The following is a 23,747-nucleotide window of genomic DNA, read 5'->3' on the forward strand; positions in this document are numbered from 1 at the left end:
CAAAAATATCTGAACCCTTTTTTATTCTGTGTAATGAGGCTAACTTCACTAACTTCATAAATTTGGTGTGAATATTAAGACTATTGTCAATTGTCTCAACATATATCAGTAGCTGATTTGCATCTGTACTCTAGTGTCAAAGGAAATTAAGAATTGAGCATAATTTTGGTTTAACTTTTCTTTCCACGTGTTCATGCACCTCAAAGTCTTTGCCGAAACCGTATACCGAGAAAGATAATGTTTCAAATATTTTAACCTTTTTCTCATCAAATGGAAATGACTTTTCCACTGGCATTGCACATTGTTTTACTATTTTGTCATCATTCTGGTTCTCAAGCTGCCAATGGCTAACACACAACAAGATGTAGGACACAGAGCTCTAACGAAACAACACTGCTCACTGAAAACTTTGCCTTTTAGATCAGTAACAACGGCACCCTGATATCAGCATTTGTCATAGTTGGCTTTGTGACTGAAGCTATAGAAATGGTTCAAGATATTTTCTTTTGTCCCTACCATGACTTACAAACCTATGAGGTACAGGGGCTTATGTCCTTTTTCAGTAATAGATATTCACATTCCCTCCATTCATGAAAGACTCCTCTTTATAATTCTGTCATGAAGTAAAACAATTTCAGACAAAAGTATCAGCCATGGGTTTGTCAATGCAACACTTCCCACTACACTTTTGGTGCAGTGGATATAGACCTGATGTTTCAGCATGTATGCAATTCAAGGAAGTGTACAACCAGTCCCCCTAGTGATTGGACTTCCACACTGAAACAAACACTTCATACTCTTAGGATGTTTATCGCAGCAGAAAGGTTGAGAAATAAAAATAAATGTCACAGAAGAATAAATCCCCTGTTAATAGGCCAAATAAAATGATCTCACAGAACGGATGCAGTCAGGCCACCAGTTGCCCATTGTTCCTCTGTACTATTTAATTTTTAGAAGCCCAATTCTAAAGTAATACATCTACAGTTGTCCTTTATAAATAGCTGCAAAAACGTAATCTGCAAAAATGCCAGGCTCCTACAAATTCCGTATCTGTTACCTGGTGACGTTTAACAATGTCCTTTAGTTTATTAGCCAACTTCAGTTCAATATCTGGAATGAGGTAGATTGTTGGTCTGCTCAGACAATTATTCTAGAGGAGAAAAGACAAACTTTAAATCAGAAATGAGTGGATCAAATGCATGAACCTGTCAGGAATTACTGAATTAAACATTGTTGCTTGGCAAACATTAATGCAAAGGGTTCTGTGCAGAGTCAATTAGGCATTTTTGTGCCTATGGTGAGCAAGCAATATATGTACCCCTTAAAGGTGATGTGTGGGGGAGGGCAGAAGGATGTGGGGTTATATGTTCTCCACCTCTGCCATTTAGTACAGATGTTTTCAAACTGTGGGCACACACCCCTCCTGCCAGAAACTGGTAGAAGCTGTGACTAGCTGGCTGACTAGCAGGCCTCCTTGCCATGTTCCCTGACCTAGGCTACCTCTGCATAGTTGGGTACTCCCCAGGCAGGGTGGGCAACACAGCTCTGAGTCATGTCCCAATGCACTCTTGCCTCTCCCCCTGACGAGGCCTGGCACAAGCCAGTGCCCCCCTGGAGCTTGTTCCTGTCTGCAGAGCCTCGCTGCCATGATATGCTCCAGTAGAACTAAGGCAGCAGTGAGTAAGTACCTCAGGGAACATCTCATGGCAGCTGGGCTCCACGGGTAGGCAACCGCTTCAGAAGGCGTCATCAGCCAGGGCCAGGCTCCACTAAGGAAGTAGTAAGAGTGCAGTGGAGGCGCAGTTCAGAACTGTACCACCACTCTGCCTACAGACCACCCAAGTGTCCAGAGGCAACCTGGCTCAGGGAGTACTGCTGGGAAGCCAGTCAGTCCCCCAACTCCCACAGCGTGGACAGCAAGGGGCCTGGGTGGGCCAGTGGCTCCCATCAATTTCTGATACTGCTGTTTCAAAACCACTGTGCTAAATGGAAGGCAGACATGGGGTTGGGGGGAGAGGGTGACCCTGTGACACTTTTTAGGTTTTTGGGAGATTTTACTAAGTTGCCTGAAAAGTACATTTTGAAAGTAAAACAAGCACAAATACTCGCCTAGGTCTAGATTACCACAGAAAACAATCCCTGATGTAGTAATGAACTTATTTTGTAACTGACCTGCTCTGGAGGGAAAGTGAGAAAAATCATTGTACTGGCATGCAGAGCTTTTCCACTTTTAAGTCAAGGATTCAACTTTGACTCCGAATAGGAATGAGCTGCTACCCGTATGGTAGCTGTTCCGTGGCTCAGACAAAATGAGCTCGTGTTTCAGTCTGTTTACTAATGGAGAGGTATCTTCATCAGAAACAAAACACGAACTTTCACCCTTGCTGGCAGTCTCAGAGGAGGCAAGGGTGGACTTGGATAAACAAAACTGATCTGCTCACTTGTAGAGATGGGCCCTCCAAGTCCGGACTGAGGCACGTTGATGGGAAGTTAAAGTTTCTAATGCGGCTGTTCGTAATGTACTTCAACACTTGCCCTGATAACCCAGAACCTCTCAAGAGCAGTAAATCACTTTTTGCTTTAAGATAAAATGGCCAGGCATTTTCAAGAATAGTTCGATTTTACAATTTTTTAAAACTTTATTTCCTAAATTCTAAGCACATTGTTTTAACCTATTAAAGATACTGGATTATACAGGCGCACAACTGTATTTTAAAGTTAAAAACTAGTTATCTAACAATTTTAAAGCTCAAAATTATTTTCCTACCCTATCAGGTTTCTCTGTACTAAGTATTTCCCCAACTCATCTGCACTAACTAGTTTCAGAAATTCTCTGAGAAGATGAGATTGAAAAGAAAAGCTACATTCAAACAGAAATTCAAGAAAAGTACAAAGTTTGGAATTGTTATGAAGGTCACACTTGAGGGACCTAAGAGCTAAAAGTCCATTTCCTCAAAGAAAATGGAAAATACATTGTGACACAAAACAGAAAATATGTATGGTTATAAAATGACTTGCCTGAACTAGTGTTTTTTCAATGTTCATGAACATCTCCACATTTCGATCCATTCGGGATGGATTCTGCAAATCAAACCGTCTCCTGTAAATAAAGAAAATGATTGAACAGATTAAAAACTTTAACTTGCCTATTTTCAACAGCAAAGCATATTTAGACTTTTTGATATTTGCTTTTCACCAAAACGTGGTATTTAAAATTATGCACATTCTGGCCGATCTTAATACTTACAGAGAACAGATTCTTACAGTAGTTGCATGCATTAACATAAATTATTAAGAGTTTTAGAGCATAATAGAAACAGTTCAACCATTACTCTTGCCCTACTTAAGAGTCCCCATAAAAAAGAAACAATCAATTCCAATCAACAAAATGCAGTTGATTTGTAAACTCTTAGTAGCACAACGGAATTCAAGGCTGAAGTTCTATTACCCAACATGACTAGCAACAAACCTTAGAGCAAGACAGGTAGCCAATTAACTACATTTCTACATTCTCTAGAGTGATCAGACAACAGCGATTAATTAAAAGCAGCTGACAACATCATTTACTTTTATTGAGACACAGCTCACAATGGCATCAGCAGCTAGAAAGAGACAGCAGCATTGAGAGCACAAGCAAATCAATTTTCATGTCTCTAAATACTGCTTTCTATTTATATTTCTGTTGCATTCACTGTGACTAGACAATTGGTTATGTTGAGCAATTAGTTGTAGGCCTACATTCTAACCTCAAAAGCATGCAGCGCATCTTAAAAAATCCACCACTGTGCTTTTTTGAACTAGGCACATCAGAAAAAGACTATTGCATGCATGGAATACTGTATATATTGTAGATGTAATTGAAACAATACTTTATATCCATCCTGATACTGGAATCTGACCCTTGGCCTGTTATTAAGTGGGAAATCGCGACAATAACCCAAGTTATTAATTTAATGATGTAGAGACAAATTGATGTGATTTCCTTCTAAAGTTATGAGATGGGTTCATTCAAATTACGACTTACTTTCCCACTTCAGTACTAAGAATGTGGGTGATATCTGTAAAAAAATTTTAAATTTTAGGATATATACTTAGATGCTAGATGCAAGATGCAATTTGACAGGATCTAAGAGTTTCTGATCTCCAACAATTCAGCCTGCATTATTAATTTGTTAAATGCCAGCAATGTGGTTCTGAGTTTCACTTTTGCACCCAGAAGGATTAGAAAGAAAGCTGCTGATAAATAATTCAATTCAGGTTCTTAGCTGGAGTGCACGACTTTCTGTCCATGCCTAGTTCTACACACAATAAATGGGATTAAGTGGTTGTTAGTGTAGAAAAGGCGGAACGTAGCAGTATACTTAAAATACACAAAGCACCACTTATTTTCAGTAAAACACCTAAGAGATTTTTACAGCTTGTAAATATGTAATGGCATTAAGTTTTACACAACTTGAGATACAAGTTTGAATTTTTAAATTTCAAAAGTTCACATTAACCTACATAGTCATAACCTCACAATCGCATGTAATTTTATATTAAGTTACTAAATTAATCAAGAGCATTACAGCTACCTCTTCACCTTTATCTAAGGCCATTAAGTACTGCAGCATATATGGTTTTCCACATAGGAGGATTTTTATAGTACACCAGAGAGGAAACGAGACATTAACATTTGTGAAAGGTTGTTACTTTCCCTAATGGTTTCTATTTCCAACCAGTGTGATGGGATTTTTTTCCACGGGGGCTGAGTCTGTTGTAATGTCCAAAACAACAGAAAGAAGTTAAGGGTAATCGCTTATTATTGTATACTTGTCTTTCAACCTTAAAGTGAGAGTAAGTTGTCTACATTTAAATGATAATCTTGCATGTCAACATAAACGTCATCTCAAAGATTTACAGTGACCACCAGAACAAGACACCTTAGAAAGTTGTATAAGGAACACTTCTGGACTGGTGGTCTTGATGTTCTAAAAGATTCTTGATTTTTAACTTATTATTCTAACTACCTTGATAAAAAACAAATCTTTCCCTAATTTACATACATTTACATCATTTCACAATCTTTTGGTCAAAATGTGATTAGCAGTTGCTCTGAGTGAGATTAATGGGATAAAGTTAAGCATTAGGAAAGTGAACACAAAGTTAAAACACTGAACATGTTCACAAGGAAGTTTTCAAACTCAAACTACTATTTCAACCATATTCAAAACATGATGTGTTAAGGCTTAAACATCTCTATAAATCAGATCACTAATTTTAAGTGCTTAGCTTTAATCAACTATGTTTGAACATTGTTTGTGTAAGTCAACATTAAGGATTCATTTCACTTTGTTCATACATTCACATGTTTACCATAATTTTATTTAATCTTCCACATAAAAGCACTCATCATATTATTTCTTAACATATAAGCAGCAGAATATACTGTATTGGGCAATTTAAAAAAATAACTTAAAATGATCACTAAAAGGTTCTCCTGTCTTCTCATTTAACTAAGTCTAGAGCAACAGGTTTTAGAGAACATCTCTTTGAATTACAATGATAGGGTACGTCCAGCTGCACTGGATAAGTGCATTTTTCAGACATACCTATTATGACCAGGAAAGGTACTTCTCCTATAAGACAGATCATTCACAAACAGGTTAACCAAGAGCGACAATGCATACCGTTGCAAAACAAGAATCATGCATCAGGCACATCACATTATTTGGTCAAGTCAGTGAAGGAAACATTCCAGGCTAAGGCTGATCCTCGAAGTTAAATTCTCAGGTATAAGTTCCTTCCCCATTCCACATGCACACACTCACAAGACACTACCAACTAGTTTTGAGGGATTTGTGAGAGAGGGAGGAGAGAGGATGCAGCCAAATGTCTGAGTTTTGCTCTCAATTCAGATTTCTGTAATTGGGAAGTCAAGTTTGCATGAAAAGATACATGTATTTATTTTGTGGGAGCTAGCTGTGGTGCTTTTCCATTGAGGCTCACAGGAAGCACAAGGCCCCCGAAAGACATGCTCCTCAGAATATCCTAGGCACCAGTTATTTGTGGCTAAGAATTAGCATTGTAGGATGGAGAGAAGGAGCTTCAGATAGTTAACTGATGGCAGCTTCTTATTCTTTCATATCCTGCAAATGCAGTTAGGGTGCAGAGCACTATTTACCCTACAAAAATACTAGAACATGGTTTATTCTTGCCTCTTGATTTTCTTTGGAGGTAATCTGAATACTGGTACAGTCACAGGCCTTCACTGCATTTGAAGAACTACATGAACGAAGGGAAAACGTCTGCCTTATGTTCAACTGAGTGATCACTCATTTATATTTACTATTTTTAGTTCCCAACTGAAGATTTTGCCAATTTCTCAATTAAAATAACATAAGATATAACTTCACTCTTGGGGTGAGATTTGTGAATAATAATGCATACACGATAAACATCACTGGACTCCAACTGGATGGTTTCGAACATGCCAATATTATTCAGACAGTGATTGTATATGGAACTTACATTCTGTATTTATGAACACAGATGAACAGTTACAAAGCGTTTTCTATGTATTAGTATCCAAGTGGTGTTTCATATCTGTAGGCATTAACTAATCCTAACAATACTCTATGAGACAAGTAAGAATAATCCATATTTTACAGATGAGAAAACTGAGGCACTGAGAGATTCAGCAATTTGGCCAATTTTACACAGTAAATGCATTGCAAAAATGGGATAATAAAATCAGGATATTCTGGCTTCCCAGCTGGAGCTCCATCCACCAGCCCACAATACTTCTTGACTTTGTTAACTTTAAATTGAGCATCAACTAGAAAACAAAAATTCATTCCTCTTCTCAACTCTCTTTCCCACTCAGCTCTTTAAGGAAGTGTATTAAATTTTGAATAGTTTGAATAGGCATTTCATATGTTTAGTTTCATGCAGAATGTGTATAAATTCAAGTAAAACTTACCAGCCCTGTTCATTCTTATACTTGTAAGCAGCACCAAGAATATGACATAAGGTACCTCCAGCTTTGAAATCCATGAAGCACTTGGCCTACATTCAGGAGACAGAAGTGTGAACACTGACCAAAAGTAGCATCTTCAATGCTATGATAACTAAGACAGGCTTTGTATAATTAAATGTACACAGTTCTTTAAAGAACACAAATCCAATGAACTCACATACCATCCCATTTTCCTCTCTACCTCACTCTAAAAAGGCATGTGAATGTGCATCCGAGCCTGGGTTCATTGGTTAACCCGCATGGTTACATGCAGCTCCCACAGTGCAGCACACCCACAGTACAGCACAGATGGCAGTGGGGAGGGAGCGGAACTGGCTTTGAAGCCAGAGGCAGCAGCACAGGGAAGAGGGGTAGAGAGGCGGGAGCTGGTGCTCTTGGGAAGCTGGCGCTCTTGGGAAGCTGGCTTCACTAGCACCCAGACAGCTACCTCTCCCCCGCCCTGCTGCTGACTCCCACCCTCCCCATCCCTGCATGTAAACATGTAACCGCTGAAAATTTCACTTCAACCAAGCAACTGAGTATACTATTCTACCCATTAAAAAAAATCAGATAGATATCCAGCAATGAATGTAGAACAGCATAAACTGGAGAGTAAAAAGGTCTAATAGGTCTCATTTAATCCCCCTCTAAGACATCAATGTAAGACTCCTTTTTACAGTATGGACTAAATAGTGGAGAAAACTCTAGTTTTAAATTGGAAAGCATGCTTCAGCTTTTAACATTTTTTGCTAGGATCACTAATCAATAATCAGATGTTAAAGTGTATTTGTTTAAACATGTAACTACTGGATTTTTTTTAGAGGTTCCACATTTACATGTGGGGGAGGGGGAGCACCAGACTCTCCCTTTCCTCCCCTTCTGCCTCTGATAAAAAGGCAGCAGTGCAGGGGGCAGTTAAATTGACTACATCCATTTAAACGTGCCTAATTAAAATATAGCCATAACTCTGAGGAATAAGCTGTGGAATCTGGTGAAAAAAATATGACCAAAGTTGAAAGTTATACAATAATACTATCAGTATTTCTGGGTCTCGCTTATAAAGATCAAATCCAAACTACAGTAAAATATTCCCATATTTGACTTTACAAAAATTACTATGCCATCTGAAAATTAAAACCATCCCACATTTTCAAATGAACTGTTGAATACTCTATTGAAATGGCAGGCTGTTGTAAGTATAAAGCTTATTTCACAACACAAGAGGACCTAAGTGCTTAGCCCAGCTACATTAAATATTGGAAACCACTCTAGAACAGCCACAGATCTACCTTCTCAGCTGGAAGTATGCCACTGTGTCATTTGGGAACAAAAATACGGAATGAATGAGAATGAAGTATGCTGCTATAATGGCAGCCTGCTCACAGCATTCAGATACTCACAGGAAGTTTGGTGAAGGCAGGATTGGTGACATGCTTGCCAAAGGCATCTTCCTGGAACTGCAGCAGCTGCACCACTAGCCCAGCCAATGTTTTATTGGTAGGAGCATCTGCCTGGACATACTGAAAAACACAAATACATACTTACTGGTGATGGGGGAGAAAGACTGTGCTATTCCTTTGGCAATTCAAAGTCCAATTCCAACAAGCTTCAGAGCACTTTTTTTTGCTAATTTTTAGAATAATATAATCTTTAAAATACATAAACAAAACTCAGTTTTAGTCCTCGAGGGTGATAATTTTAATCCCAAATAAACAACATTGCCATAATACACAAGAGATGATAAGGTATGTATTGCTGTAATACAGCTCATCAACAGCAAGGAGTGGATATCTGTCTTCTTTTGGCTTTTCAGTATTGGTTAAACCATTTTTACAATCATGGAATTTGCATTCTTTAACAGTAATTTAATTGTATGAAAAGCAATCATGTTAGAATAGTAATTATTAAGAATCAGACCCATTTACAAAATCTTTTTTTCCTGCTTATTTAATTTACTACTTTGAAGCATAATTGTAAGATTTATTCTAAGACTTGGCAAGTTTCTGTGGATCATTATCAATTCACTGGATTCCATATTCTTCAGAGAAGGATTAAACTCTTCATTACAGATAGATATAGGATTGAGATCTAGGGTTAATTCCAACAGACATACACAACTCACTAAGGAAACACTGTCTACTCCTCTCAAAAAAAATTACCCTGTGAATTCCACATTAATTCTTCCAATGTATGTATGGACTGAGCCATGGATTGATAGCTCTCATCTTCTATGACGCCGCTGGTAAGTGATTAAGCCAATCCTTGATTGAAAAAACCGATTACCGATATCACGTAAAAACAACCATCTGTGGGTGTTGTACACTCTTTTCGAATCTTATGCTTTTCTTCTAAGGCTCATCTACACTATGTGGAAGATTCGAAAGAAGATATGCAAATTCCACAAGAATTTGCATATCTTCTTCCGATCTCACTTAAGTAATCATGACGCGGTTCTTTTGGCAACCCCCCCCTTTTCAAAAAGCTGCGTAAACCTCATTTTTTGAGGAAAAGTGGCTTTTCAAAAAAGGGAGGGAGTTTGCTGAAAAAAACCCATGTCTCGATTACTTTCACTTTCGAAGCTGTGCCTCAAAAGTGAAATTCCCATGGAATTTGCCACATTGAGAGTCAATAACTAAACTAAGATTAGAACTCGAGACATCTTGACTCCCTAATACAGCTGTGGGGAACCTCAGGCCTAGTTATCAGCTCTGGCTCCCAAGTTGCCTGGATCCAGCCTCTGAGGCTCATGCCCTGTGCCACAAAATCTACTAAGCTGGGCCCGCAGGCTCTGGTCTATGAGGGGAATGTGGGGAGTGTGTTTCTCCTTCTCAGTCAGGGGCCACATCAGCGAGGGGTTTTTTGCTTCTTACGTGTGTGCAGCCCCCTGACTTTTCTGAGGGTGTGTAGCCCCTGTCCCAAAACAAGTTCCCAACACCTGAATCCATGCTCATTTTTTTCAGATCATATTGCTTTGTCACAGAACTAAAAACAAGTTGCTTTTGTTTGTTTGTTTTTGGTTTGGAGGCTCTCTTCAGCCTATTATAACAAAACATAACTTCATACCAATATTTAGAAAGTGTAAAATATTCTTAACCTGGATTAGGATATGTTTTTAGCTGCTACTTTTGTTAGAATACCAGTTTCCATGCAGGAAAGTGCACCGGGGATTTGGATACATTCGGAAGAGTACATTTTTTCAGTCTCTTATTTCTTAATGCACACTTGTGAATCCCACTCCCAGTTCACACAACGTTAAGTTAAATTTGAAGGCTGTTAAACTGCTGGAAAAGGAAATACAAGTTGAACCTTTCTAATCCAGCACTCTCATGTCCAGCATGATTTCAGTTAGCCAGAGGTCCACTTATGGGGCATAGCCAAGTTGCCTGCAGTACCATAAAGTTTGTTTACAGCCACCAGTCCTGATTCTATGCTGTTATTTAGCTCTAATTTATCCCTAAATGTCTTCTGAGAGGTGTTGGTAACGCTGCTAGACAATATTGACCTCCTGTGGTCCCGGCAAATTCTTTGGTTCAGCACCAGTCAGGTCCCAAAAATGCTGAACTACAGAGGTTCAACCTGTAGTCAGAAACAAAATATAGGAACTCTGAGGCTGTCACAGATTTGCTGTGTTACCTCCAACATGGACACATCGTTTATCCTCTGAGCCTCAATTTCCCCCTCTACAATAAAAGGATAGAACCCTTCACTACATCAGAGGAAAAACTGTCCTCTCATTCACTATTTGGAAGACTGAAAGCTGTATGAGGACCTTGCTATAGGCTTTTTCCAGCAGTATTAATTGGAGTAGATTCTTATTTGCCAGCTGATTCATAGTTGGGTTTTTGAGGAAGGAGATAGCTGTGAAGCTTACAAGAATCATGCATTTTCATATTGAGTTCCCCCATAATGAGCAGAGGCAGAGTATGGGCCTGCAGAGAAAGACACACTAAAATTTCCTTTATTGTGTAAGTGCTCCAGGGCAAGGACTATGCCTTCTTTTGTGTTTGTAGGCTCACCTTGCAGACTGTTGGCACTACAAGAAACAAAAGACAATAGAAAATAACACTAAAATGCCAGACTTGAGAATATAAAAGCAAGGAAAGACAATTTTAAGGCAGTTACTATCTTTAAATACAGGCAGTCCCCGGGTTACATGGATCCGACTTACAGCGGATCCCTACTTACAAACGGGGTGAGGCAACCCCGCACTAGCTGCTTCCCCCCAGCAGACCAGGGAGACGCGGAGCGGCTTTTCTCAGCAGACACCTCAGCTTGAGAATAAAGGACTGAGGGAAGTGAGGTGTGGGAGAATAAAACTGGAGAAAAGCTCTGGAGAAATGTTTGGCTAGAGTTTCCCCTACAATATGTACCAGTTCCGACTTACATACAAATTCAACTTAAGAACAAACCTACAGTCCCTATCTTGTACGTAACCCGGGGACTGCCTGTAATTCAATGGTGGCTGTATTTTATAGCACTTTTAGACAAAAGACCACCACTTTCCTAACAACTAATGATATCTACACTCAATTATTTGAGCTTTAAGCAGAACAGCAACAATACTAGATTTGCGTTTCAGCTCCTTTAAAAAAATCTATTTTCAGATCAGCTCAAAGGAAACTAGCAGGGAAACACTCGCTAATGTAATGATCTAATGGTATTGATAAAAAACTATGGGATAAATATGGACATGCTCGACAAACTGCAGCGAGAGCTACTCACCAGCCCCACACCGCGCATACGCCAGCCCGGCACTGTGCATGCACGCAGCACCGGTGAATGGGGCACACGGAGCGACCGGCTGAAATCTACTCGCCACAGGTGAGTAGAAACAGCGGTTTGTCGAGCCCTGAGTATGGAGATGACAAGTAGTCTCAATCCAGATACTCGTAGCTTATGTGGTAGAAAAAGATGATGGTCTCTGTCTAAAGGTATATGTCACGAGGGATGTTACATTTCGATTCATCAACTAATCAAGTAGTCAATGGAATTTCCATCAACTACTTGGTTAGTTGATAAGGGGGGCACTCGCTATCCCGCTGCACCTTTCCCTTTAAAATGTCCAAGAGTCACCCCTGGACTGCTTAGGTCCACTGCACCTGTACAAGAGCTATGGGCAGCTCTTGTACATTTCAAAGGAGAAGCGTAGCAGTAGGGACGCCTCTTCCTTCCCTGCTCCCTGCGGAGACGTTGGTGGGGGCAACTGGATTTTTAGCTCCCCCCAGCAATGGCTCTTGCTCCTGCCCCTTACTGCCTTTGTGATGTCTTACATATCACAATACTAAAATTAACAGAGCTGCCAACGAATAAAAGTAGGATGTCCCATTTTGCTTAACAGAAGTATGTGGGGGAAGCTGGCACAGCTAATGTCTGTGCTGCAATTGTTTTGTGATTAAATAGCAGACTGAGTTCCACTGCCATCAAACCACCTCTTTCAATCAGCACAAAGGCCCCTTATTAAAATTTAAAGAAAAACAGAAACCTTGTTTTATTAAACAAAATTAGTCAATTACAGTAGTAAAAGTTAGACCAATTTGCTAAACACAGTTTTGGGGGTCCAGATCACCTTGACAGTCACAATTCCCAATTACACTACTAAACATACTCAATAGACAGTTTATATAGTACAGCCACTCCTCACATATCCACCAGGCTCCCATTCTGAGGAAGCACACCAGCTGTTTATCCATTTGTTTATATTGCAGATCTCAGTCATACCATCTGTCAGTGCTTTTTGTAGCCATGAAACTGATTTTCAGAAGCACTGAGCACCCGCAGATTGCTGCTAGACTTGGAGGTGCTTAACATTTCTGAAAATCATGCCCATAGACAACATCTTAAACTTATTTTTTATTTCAGACCAAAGACAAGTACTACATTTGGGAAGGAAAAAAACAAATGCACAACTACAGGTTGAACCTCCCTAGTACGGCACCCTTGGGACCTGACTGGTTCCGAACCAGAGAATTTTCAAGACAATGAGAGGTTAATATTGTCTAGCAGCATTACCAATACTTCCACTGATTACTGGGCTCTTAGAAGACATTTAGGGGTAAACTAGAGCTAAATAACAGCACAGAGTACTAGGGATGTGAGTAGTCAACTGCCCAATAAGCCTAGGCTTATCGGGTAGTCAAATTGATTACTCACATTCCCCCCTTCCTCCCCACTGCCTCTGTATCACAGGCAGAAAAAGGAGGAGGAGAAGCCAGTGTTCACCAGCACTGTCTCCACAATGCTGCTTCCCCCCTCTCCCCGCTGCTAGGAGGGGGACAGGCAGGGGAGGTTGCCATGAAGCAGCCTCTGCCCATGGTGTGCCCAAACTCACCATGGGTAGAGGCTGCTCCGGTAGCAGCTCGTCCCCAGCGGCCTGGGCTGGCTGCGGGCAGATGCTGTTCTGGATGGGCATGCAGCCCAGCTCAATCCTGGCGCGCTGAGTCCGGGACCTACCCCCACTGTGGCTCTGCAGTTTAGATGTATTAAGAGCTGGGGGTGGGCGGGCAGCCTGGCTCTGGATACATTTAAATTGCAGAGCCGAGTGGCGGTAGGTCCCGGACCCAGGATCGAACTGGGCTTGCTTAGTTCTGGCTCGCGCTGGGTCCGAGACCTACCTCTGCTGCGGCTCTGCAGTTTAAATGTAATAGGAACCTGGCTGCCTAATACATTTAAACTGCAGAGTGTCAGTGGGGGTAGCTGCTGGACCCGGTGCAAGCCTGGACTCAATACCTTCCCTTACTGACTAATCATGTAGTTGATAAAAATTCTATCAACTTCACGATTAGCCAATTACCCACCTCTTAACATCCTTACAGAGCACTGAGAACTAGAACTGGTAGCTGTGAATAAACTTGGTCACACCCAAGAAAAAGTGGACATACGACTAACTAAAATCATTCTGGATGTTTCTGGACTAGAGAATTCTGGACTAGAGAGGTTCAAACTATAAAAAAAAATCGAGAATTGGTTAGAGAGCACTACGACTAAAAAGGATCTGAGGGTTACAGTGACTCACAAATTGAGCGAGCCAAAAAAGTGATGCAGCTATGAAAAAAGGTAGTATTGTGGGTAGTATTAACAGTAGTCCCCTAAATAAATCATGGAAGGTAACTATCTTACTTTGACAGTGGTGATGACTCAGATGGAATATTGTGTCCACTTTAGTTGCTGCACTTTATGAAAGTGGACAAATTGGAGAGTTCAGAGGAGAGCTACAAAAATTAGGCCAGGTTTTCTAAACCATTTATATGTTTAGTCTTAGGAAAAGAGGACCAAAGAAAGGACCTGATAACAGTTTCAATTAAGAGCTATTATAAAGGAGGATACTGATCAATTGTTCGCCATATCCATTGAAGGTAGGACAATAAGTAATGGGCTTTATCAACAGCAGGGGAAATTCAGGTTAGGGAAAAAATTCTACTGTAAGGGTACCTAAACTCTGGAATAGGCATCCAAGAGAAATTATGGAATACCACATTGTTGGAAGCATTTAAACAGGTTAGACAAACACCTTTCAATGATAGTCTAGGTATATTTGGCTCTGCCGCAGCACAGGGGGATGGACTAGATCACTTCTCAAGATCTATTCCATCCTTACATTTTTCAATTCTATAATCTTTAATGCCAAAGCTATTTATTGATTTCTTTAGCACAAAAAAGTGCTTGATGTTAAGTGAAGAAAATGCATGCTGGAAATTGAAAGCTACCTGGTAAAACTATAAATGGGCCACCATAAAGGGGATAGAAAACAGATGCATAAACTTTAATATAACTTTTGCTAATTATTGATAACTGGTGTGTCAGCATAAATAATAAACTATTTTAAATTACTGAAATATTCATGTTGTTTGAATTACCATTTTACCAAAAAAATCTATTTTATACAGCATCTGTCCCACATTACGTCATTTGGTTGAAGAATCTCAGTCCTGCCTATAAAAAGCTTTACCACTCCAAACACAATTGACTAGGTCTTCAAAGAACCCCGAAACATAAAGCATTGGTATTAAACTAATTGAGAGGAGAGGTATGAATTCTATTTTTTATTACAAGCAAACGGAAGGAATAAAAACATAGGACCACCTACTACTTTCAAGCAATAACATATCTCAGTTATATTAATAGGAGATTGCATACCTATCATGACAAACTTTTTTTTTTGTAGTAACTGAACTTTTTGAGTACCTGGCTATCAATTCAGTAACACTTAAAAGAATCGTTTTAACTAGTAATTTTATTTGACACAGCGCTCAACTGCTAGCATCTACCCACACCTGGTTAATGGAAAAATAAGGTATCTGCTTTTTGTTTTGTCTTTTGCTACAGCAACCCACATTCCTACCCATCTTCTGTGGACTTCATTCCCATACCCTTCCTTCATGTATCCCAATGAAATAATCAACAATGAAATAAAGTTATTTTTATATTAGTGTCATCATTGGTCTTTAGAACAGTATCCTACTTAGGTTGATAAAGGGTGAGGAAATTCAAAACTCTGGGTTAGTTTCAGGATGCCTGTAGACTCAGAAAGACACTACTGCATTGATTTAATTTTGATTCATAACTAAGAACATAAGAATTGCCATACTGGGTCAGACCAAAAGTCCATCCAGCCGGGTATCCTGTCTGCCGACAGTGGCTAATGTCAGATGTCCCAAAGGGAGTGAACCGAACAGGTAATGATCAAGCAACCTCTCTCCTGACATCCATCTGCACCCTCTGACAAACAGAAGCTAGGGACACCATTCCTTACCCAGACTGGCTACTAGCCAGCAATGGACTTAACCTCCATAAATTTATCTAATTCTCTTTTAAACCCTCTTATAGTTCTAGCTTTCACACCCTCCTCAGGCAAGGAGTTCCACAGATTGACTATGCACTGTGTGAAAAAGTTCCTTTTATTTGTTTTAAACCTGCTGCCATTAATTTCATTTGGTGGCCCCTAGTTCTTATATTATGGGAACAAGCAAATAACGTTTCCTTATTCACTTTCTCCACACCACTCATGATTTTATAGATCTCTATCATATCCTCCCTTAATCTCCTCTTTTCCAAGCTGAAGAGTCCTAGTGTCTTTAATCTCTCTTCATATGGGACCTGTTCCAAACCCCTAATCATTTTAGTTGCCCTTTTCTGAACCTTTCCTAATGCCAGTATATCTTTTTTGAGATGGAGACGACCACATCTGTAGGCAGTATTCAAGATGTGGGCGTACCACGGATTTATATAAGGGCAGTAAGATATTCTTGGTCTTATTCTCTCTTTTTAAAATGATTCCTAACATCTTGTTTGCTTTTTTTACTTCAGAACTATTCACGATGACTCCAAAATCTCTTTCCTGATTAGTTGTAGCTAAATTAGCCCCCATCATATTGTATGTATAGTTGGGGTTATTTTTTTCAACGTACATCACTTTACATTTATCCACATTACATTTAATTTGCCATTTTGTTGCCAATCACTTAGTTTTGTGAGATCTTTTTGAAGTTCTTCACAGTCTGCTTTGGTCTTAACTACCACCTTCAGCAGTTTAGTATTGTCTGCAAACTTTGTCACCTCACTGTTTACCCCTTTCTCCAGATCATTTATGAATAAGTTGAATAGGGTTGGTCCTAGGACTGACCCATGAGGAACGCCACTAGGATCTTCCCTATTATCCCATGACAACTTAATTTACGTAAGAGCCTTTGGTGAGGGACCTTGTCAAAGGCTTTCTAGAAATCTAATTACACTATATCTACTGGATCCCCCTTGTCCACGTTTGTTGACCCCTTCAAAGAACTCTAATAGGTTGGTAAGACATGATTTCCCTTTACAGAAACCATGTTGATTTTTGCCCAACAAATTATGTTCTTCTATGTGTCTGACAATTTTATTCTTTACTACTGTTTCAACTAATTTGCCTGGTACTGACGTTAGAATTACCGGTCTGTAATTGCCGGGAACACCTCTAGAGCGCTTTTCAAATATTGGTGTTATATTAGCTATCTTCCAGTCATTGGGAAGATACCTATGTTATACTGGAGCGTGGATTCTACAGCATGCATGTGTCATGCAGGATACAAATTTTTCAGACACAAACTGTCCCATTTATTAAGGACAATATGTTGAATTCAAAGGAAGTTTGGTATTAATACAGCAAGACCAAAATGATTCACTATAAAAAACGAATCTGTGAAAATTGCTATGAGTGTCATTAATAGAAAAGAGGTAAACTTTTAGATCTGATGCTCTAATTTTACTAATATTTCGGCTGTGTCTAGACTGGCAAGTTTTTCCGCAAAACTTGCCAGCTGTCTACATTGGCCGCTTGAATTTCCGCAAGAACACTGACTTCCTACTGTCTGAAATCAGTGCTTCTTGCAGAAATACTATGCTGCTCCTGTTTGGGCAAAAGTCCTTTTGTGCAAAGCTTTTGCGCAGATTTGTTTTGCGCAAAAAAGCCCCGATCGCGAAAATGGCGATCGGGGCTTTTTTGCGCAAAACTGCGTCTAGATTGGCACGGACACTTTTCCGCAAAAAGTGCTTTTGCGGAAAAGCATCCGTGCCAATCTAGATGCTCTTTTCCGCAAATGCTTTTAACGGAAAACTTTTCTGTTAAAAGCATTTGCGGAAAATCATGCCAGTCTAGACGTAGCCTTCAAGTTTAAGTAGTCATGTTACTCTCACCTGATGAAGTGGGTTTTACCCACAAAAGCTCATGATACTATATATTTTGTTAGTCTAAGATGCCACGGGACTACTTATTGTTTTAACACTTAAAGATATTAGGGAGCTGCATCCTCTGCTCACTACGCTTGCCTCCACCCTCTTAGTGGCCGCTTTCACTTTGCTGAGCGAGCCTGTTGATGCTGATGACATTATTCTGTTCCCTGGCAGGAACATTCTGTCATCCAGCAGGAAAAAAAAAAACTTTTTTAATATAGAGAGAGGTGACTATAAGTTTCCTTGTTCATCAAAATGGAAACAGTTTTTCTTTCAGTTTTTAAACAGACTCTTACCTCTTTTATAGAGCCACTAACCAAGGACAATAAGAACTTGCCTGGAAAAGATTCCCAACAACTTTGCAGAATCTAAATTTTCATGTAAGAAAATCATTAAGTATCTGGCCATTATGGTTAAAATTACCTTCACATATAATCAATGCATTACTGTCTTAAGCCTGCACAATGATGGATCCAATGCCTCTCCTGATGTGAGTCTTAAACTATAGCAGAGTGAAAAACATTCTTGCTAGTTTCCATAGCTGCAATCTAGAATCTTATGTACAACAGTGAAATTAAAAAGAACTGAGTTAATATCAACTTTGATAGTTGCTTGTGTAAAGTTCTGAACAGCAAGGGGGCAGGCACAAATTGGATAACTGAGGATGGAGGACTCAAACTAAGGCTATTATAAGTGGGTGGATAAATAATCTTCTCTCACAATAGCTAGGGACTCTGATCTGGAAATCTTGGAGAACTGAGTGAGAGAATGCTCCTTTCTTCCAGGACCCAGAAATCCTGGAGGAACCTCACACTTAATTCCCTTTCCCAGCAGCTTGGGTGAAGGATGGAGAAATATGTGATTGCTTATTTGGGCTACATCCTAGATAATATTCCTCAACACTCATCTGGGACTTTGGCTAGAAGGCCTCTGGTGCTAAGAATTTGGTAAAACTTCAATGGCCCGCATGAAATGTGGCACAGAAAGAGAGAGAAGCTGATGGGATAGAACTAGAGAAATACAATATGGAGAGAACTTAAAAAAAAAAAGCCCAAGTAGACCTGTGGCACCTTAGAGATGAACAAAAGGTGCTACAGGTCTACTTGTTCTTAAAAGTTGTTTCAAGTTACTAACTACATGGTACCCCTCTGCAACTTTTAATATAGAGAGAAGTAAAAAGAAAATAAGATAGAGAATGAAATGAATGGAAAAACATGGGGTGAAAAAAGAGACACTGGAAAAGATAATGCAAGGACAAGTTAAAACTTTACATGCTATTATAGACAAAGACCTGGAGTAAGAAAGGAAAAGGGAAAAGCATAACAAAACCAAGAGACATAATTAAGCGTTTAAAACTTTATTTAAAAAGAATCTGATTAGCATGTTTAAATTACATTTTAGCAGGCATTTGCAAATGTTTTTATTTAAATTGCAGGAGTTTGACTTTACAAAAATACTAGCCACAAAGATATATAATCAAAAAGCTATACTGGCATTACAAATCAGTTTAAAAACAATTTTGTTAAACCAGAGCAAAATCCTGTGTAGACAATTTTATTTTGGTTTCAAAGATTCCATAAGGAATCTGCTTCACCCAAATCAATATTAGTCACTCAAAATAAAATAAAGCTACACAGGGGGGTTGCTCTGGTTTAAATACACTGACTTAAACACCATTAGTCAAACCAGCAGAAGTCTGAATGCAAATGAAGCCACATTCCTCACAAAAGTGATCACTGAGCAAACTTTTCAGTTCTTGTTCTTTTAGATTTAGGAAACAGAGCCCTGAACCCCATAAGATTATAGAAAAGAAGGATGATCCAGACTGTTAGAGTATTAGCCAGGAAACCTGGGTTCAGTTCCCTACTCTATCACAGACTCTCTGCAAGGCCTTGGGCAAGTGATTCTGAGTCAATCCTCATCTGTAAAATGGGTTAACAGCACCTCACCTCCTCCTCCCATAGGAGTGTATGAAGATATTCGGATACTACAGTCACTTAGGCCGCACAAGCACCTAAACTCAAACGCATCAGCAATGCAGGTTTTTTTTTTTTTTAAAGGGGGCAACTTAACCCCCCCCCCCCCGTTTCTCGCCAGTGTGTGACGACGCTCGGCACAACCGCCCCTCGTTGGGCTGGGGCCCCGCGAGTGCCCGGTGACAGGCCAGCCCGCGGCGCACGTGCCCACAGCTGCGCGCACACACCGCGGCGAAGACCCAGATGCGGGGGGGGGGCGGGGGGGCTCGCCCTGAAGTCGCGCAACCGGCTCGAACTGATTTTGGAGACTTCCAGTCCGGGGGGGGGGGGGGGGGGGGGGGGAAGGGTCGGAGCCGCGCAGCCTGGGAAACGGCCCCGTTACCCGGGACCCGCCCGTTGGCCGGTAAGCCGCCCCCCCCCCCCCCCCGCAAAGGAGCGCCTGGCCCTTTGTGACCGCTCCCGGCCTAGCTGGGGCGCCCCGCCGCCCCTTCCTGGAGCGCTTCCCTCGGGTTGCCCCCCTCAGCGCCTCGCGGGCCGGGCCGCCCCTTCCTCACCCCCTAACCCCATTCCTCTGGCGCTTCCCCACGGGCCGCCCCGCCCCTCAGCGCCCCAGTCCCCGCGGGCCGGGCCGCCCCTTCCTCACCCCCCCCCCCATTCCTCTGGCGCTTCCCCACGGGCCGCCCCGCCCCGCGCCCCTCAGCGCCCCAGTCCCCGCGGGCCGGGCCGCCCCTTCCTCCACCCCCCCCCATTCTTCTGGCGCTTCCCCGCCCCCCTCAGCGCCCCACGGGCCGCCCTCAGCGCCCCGCCCCCCAGCGCCCCAGTCCCCGCGGGCCGGGCCGCCCCTTCCTCCACCCCCCCCCATTCCTCTGGCGCTTCCCCGCCCCCTCAGCGCCCCAGTCCCCGCGGGCCGGGCCGCCCCTTCCTCACCCCCTAACCCCATTCCTCTGGCGCTTCCCCGCCCCCCTCAGCGCCCCCTGCCCCGCCCCCCAGCGCCCCAGTCCCCGCGGGCCGGGCCGCCCCTTCCTCTACCCCCCCATTCCTCTGGCGCTTCCCCGCCCCCCTCAGCGCCCCACGGGCCGCCCCGCCCCCCAGCGCCCCAGTCCCCGCGGCCGGGCCGCACCTTCTTGTAGTGCTTCCCCAGCCAGACCCGCACCGCGTCCAGCTGGGACACCGTCTCCGGGCTCTCCCAGAACTTGCCCGTGGGGCCGCCGTCCTTCCGCCGCGCCACGGACAGCGCCGCCAGCCCCGCCGCCGCGCCGGGGCCGGGCCCGCCGCCTGCCGTCACTGCCGCTGCCATTGTTACCCTCGCCGAGCGCCGCCACCGCGGCCCTGCGCCTCCCACTCGCCTCCCGCCGCGCATGCGCCGAGCCCCGCACGCTCCGCCCCTTGGAGCATGCTCGGGAACCCCGCTCCCTGCCCCCGCCACCGCTGTGCACGCGCCGGTTCTCCCCGGGCGCCACCGCTCCTGCGTCGGCACCCTGGGCCGCGCTCAACGCACGCGCCACACGAGCCCGCTAGCTCTGCGCATGCGCCAGACTCCCACTTTTCTCTTCGCTCGTGAGGTCCAGGCAGACCGCACGCCCCTCCCCCCAACCCTGCTGTGCACGCATGCGTCAAATCTCAACCGCCCGGCACGGGCCGCACCGCACTAAGTCTGTACGCATGCGCTTAGTGGGCCAAGCCGCTCGTGCCGCGCTTTGCGCATGCGGCGCGTGGACGCTGGTGGGGAGAGTGTGGCTTGAATTTCCATGGCCGGGGGGGGGGCTGCCAGCCTCGTTGTCGCTTCGCCGCCCAGCGTCTCTTCCAGCCGTCGCTGCGCCTGCGCTCGTGCCCGCAGTGGCTCCCGCGTCGCTTTTCCCGCCTCGCGAGGGCGCGCGACGCCCGCCTGGCGCTGCGTTCCGCTCTCCTCAGAGGCCGCCCGCGCGCGCCAGCCACGGCGTCGGCTCCGACCGCAGGCCGCTCGCTCCTGTGCTGAGAGCGCCGCAAGGTTGTTATCCTGGCCAGGAAGCGGGGGGGGGGGGGGGGGGGGGGGGGGGGCTGCTGGGTTCTAGGCCTGGCCCAGACTCGTCTGTCCCTCACGCTCCCTGTCCTGACCGCTCCCCTAATCCCAGCCTCCCTGCCCAACCCTCTCTGCTCAGGGCGGGGCCCTGCTCTCCCCCACCACGGGGGGGGGTCCTGACCCTGCACCCCCACCCACGGCCAGATGTGACTCCCAGCCAGCTGGTACAGTACAAGGGTTTATTGATTGTCAGGAACGTAGCACAGGCTCGATGTTACCACCGGCATGGAGGGCAAACAGCCTTTTTCCTCGGGGGGAGGGGGGGGTCCTGGGCCCTGCACCCCCCTTCCCTGCTGTAAGCCCCCACACTCATCCTAGCCCAGCTGAGGCTGACCCAACTCCCAGGCCTAGTTCCCAGCCTGGTGTCAGCCCCCACCGATGTCCTTAAGAGTTGTTATCTTCCGAGTCTGGCTCCCCAGGTGTCTGGGCCCAATACACATCTGGAGTGAGCCCTGGGAATCACACCTAACCAATGCAGCCCAGCAGAAACAGAGGATGACAAAAGTAGACAGCGCCCCCACTAGGTCACACCCAACCAGGCTGAATCATCTCTGCTCAGGTCAGAGTCCTGCTCTCCCTCCCCTCCCCCCCCCCCATGGTTCCTCTCTGGACTGACTCTCCTCCACTGCTGGTGTCCAGTTTCATTGAGTGTAAGGCAGTGGTCCCCAAACTCCATGGCATGACCCTTTAAGGGGGCCCAGAGGAACTTTGCAGGTGGGACAGTGCTCAGGGAGCACCACCCAGCCTGGCCCTCTGCTCCACTCCCACTCTGTTCCCAGCCAGTCCTTAGCTGTGGCTCCAACTGCAGCACCCACCACCCTCCTGGCCACAGCTCAAAGGGAATAATGGACCAAGGAAGGGAGCATGACCAAAAAACATTTGGGAATTGTTGCTCTGAGGTCAGATGGGATTATTGTGATCATTCTACTCTGATCCTCCTGCAGGCCATGGATTCTTAACCACCCACTGGTGTGCTTGCTGGCTGAGCTACTGACGTCCTTAAAGTATAGTTTAAAGATTTCAAGTTACAGAGAATCCATCAGTTATGCTAGTTTAAACCTGCAAGTGACCCATGCTGTATGCTGTAGACTACAGTGTAGAGGAAGGCAAAAACCACCAAACTTGCTCCAATCTGACCCAGGGAAATATTCCTTCCTGACCCCAAATACAGTGATCAGTTTGCCTCTGAGAATGTGGGCAAGATCCACCAGGCAGCTATCTGGGAAAGAACTCTTTGTAGTAACTTGTGGCTTGTCTATCATCATCATCAACCATGGGCTCAGTGCCTGTTGATGTGCGATGCCTCCTTCACTATTTCCTTCCATCTTTCCCTGTCCAGTGCAAAGTGGCTTAGTTTCTGTAGACTAGCTCCACCGCAATCTACTATATCATCTACTCATTGTCTGTGGGGTCTGCTTCTCCTATTCAGACCATCCATTATGCCGAATACTAGGGTCTTAACTTTTCACTCGTTCATTCTCATCATTCATTCTACATTTAGCTTGTCTATAGTTGCTGCTAAATTGGCACTGCTGTGATTGATGCCAGATTTGATGTCAGTTCAGCAGATTTGGTGAAAACAAACTAAGTCAATAAAAGAGCACTCCCCTTGACTTCTGTACTTCATTTCCCTGAGAGGCAGAAGGCAAGTTGGCCCCCAGTTGTCTTTTTCAAATACAGGCAGTCCCCGGGTTACGTACAAGATAGGGACTGTAGGTTTGTTCTTAAGTTGAATCTGTATGTAAGTCGGAACTGGTGTCCAGATTCAGCCGCTGCTGAAACTGACCGCCAGTTCTGACTTACATACAGAATCAATTTAAGAACCCCAAGCGTCCCCAAGTTAGCTGCTGCTGAAACTGATCAGCAGCTGATTCCAGGAAGCCTGGGGCAGAGCAACTCTGCCTCAGGCTTCCTGTAGTCAGCGCTGGTCAGTTTCAGCAGAAGCTGACTTGGGGACGCCTGGGGCAGAGCAGCTGGGGTGCTGCTGGGTTGCTCCAGTAGCGCCGCTCCTCGG

The 23,747-nt window shown here is 43.7% G+C and overlaps 1 protein-coding gene across 4 annotated transcripts in view; it reads right to left on the reverse strand.

Moving 5' to 3' along the window:
- Positions 1–21,050, reverse strand: part of SMARCC1 (SWI/SNF related BAF chromatin remodeling complex subunit C1) — a 142,234-nt gene extending 121,184 nt beyond the window's left edge. For 2 of the 4 annotated variants that reach the window (XM_075923025.1, XM_075923023.1), the window contains exons 1-5: positions 20,795–21,049; positions 8,398–8,517; positions 6,962–7,047; positions 3,019–3,100; positions 1,058–1,150 (exon numbers count right to left, since the gene is read on the reverse strand). In XM_075923025.1, the coding sequence (XP_075779140.1) occupies positions 1,058–1,150; positions 3,019–3,100; positions 6,962–7,047; positions 8,398–8,517; positions 20,795–21,034 (621 nt within the window). In that variant the 5' untranslated portion in view covers positions 21,035–21,049. Of the gene's footprint in view, positions 1–1,057; positions 1,151–3,018; positions 3,101–5,591; positions 5,619–6,961; positions 7,048–8,397; positions 8,518–20,794 lie in introns of all 4 variants that reach the window. The other 2 variants (XM_075923022.1, XM_075923024.1) reach the window with 2 other exon arrangements.
- Between the last annotated feature and the right edge of the window lie 2,697 nt (positions 21,051–23,747).

This window comes from Pelodiscus sinensis, chromosome 2 (genome assembly GCF_049634645.1).
Source record: "Pelodiscus sinensis isolate JC-2024 chromosome 2, ASM4963464v1, whole genome shotgun sequence".
Classification (NCBI taxonomy): Eukaryota; Metazoa; Chordata; order Testudines; family Trionychidae; genus Pelodiscus; species Pelodiscus sinensis.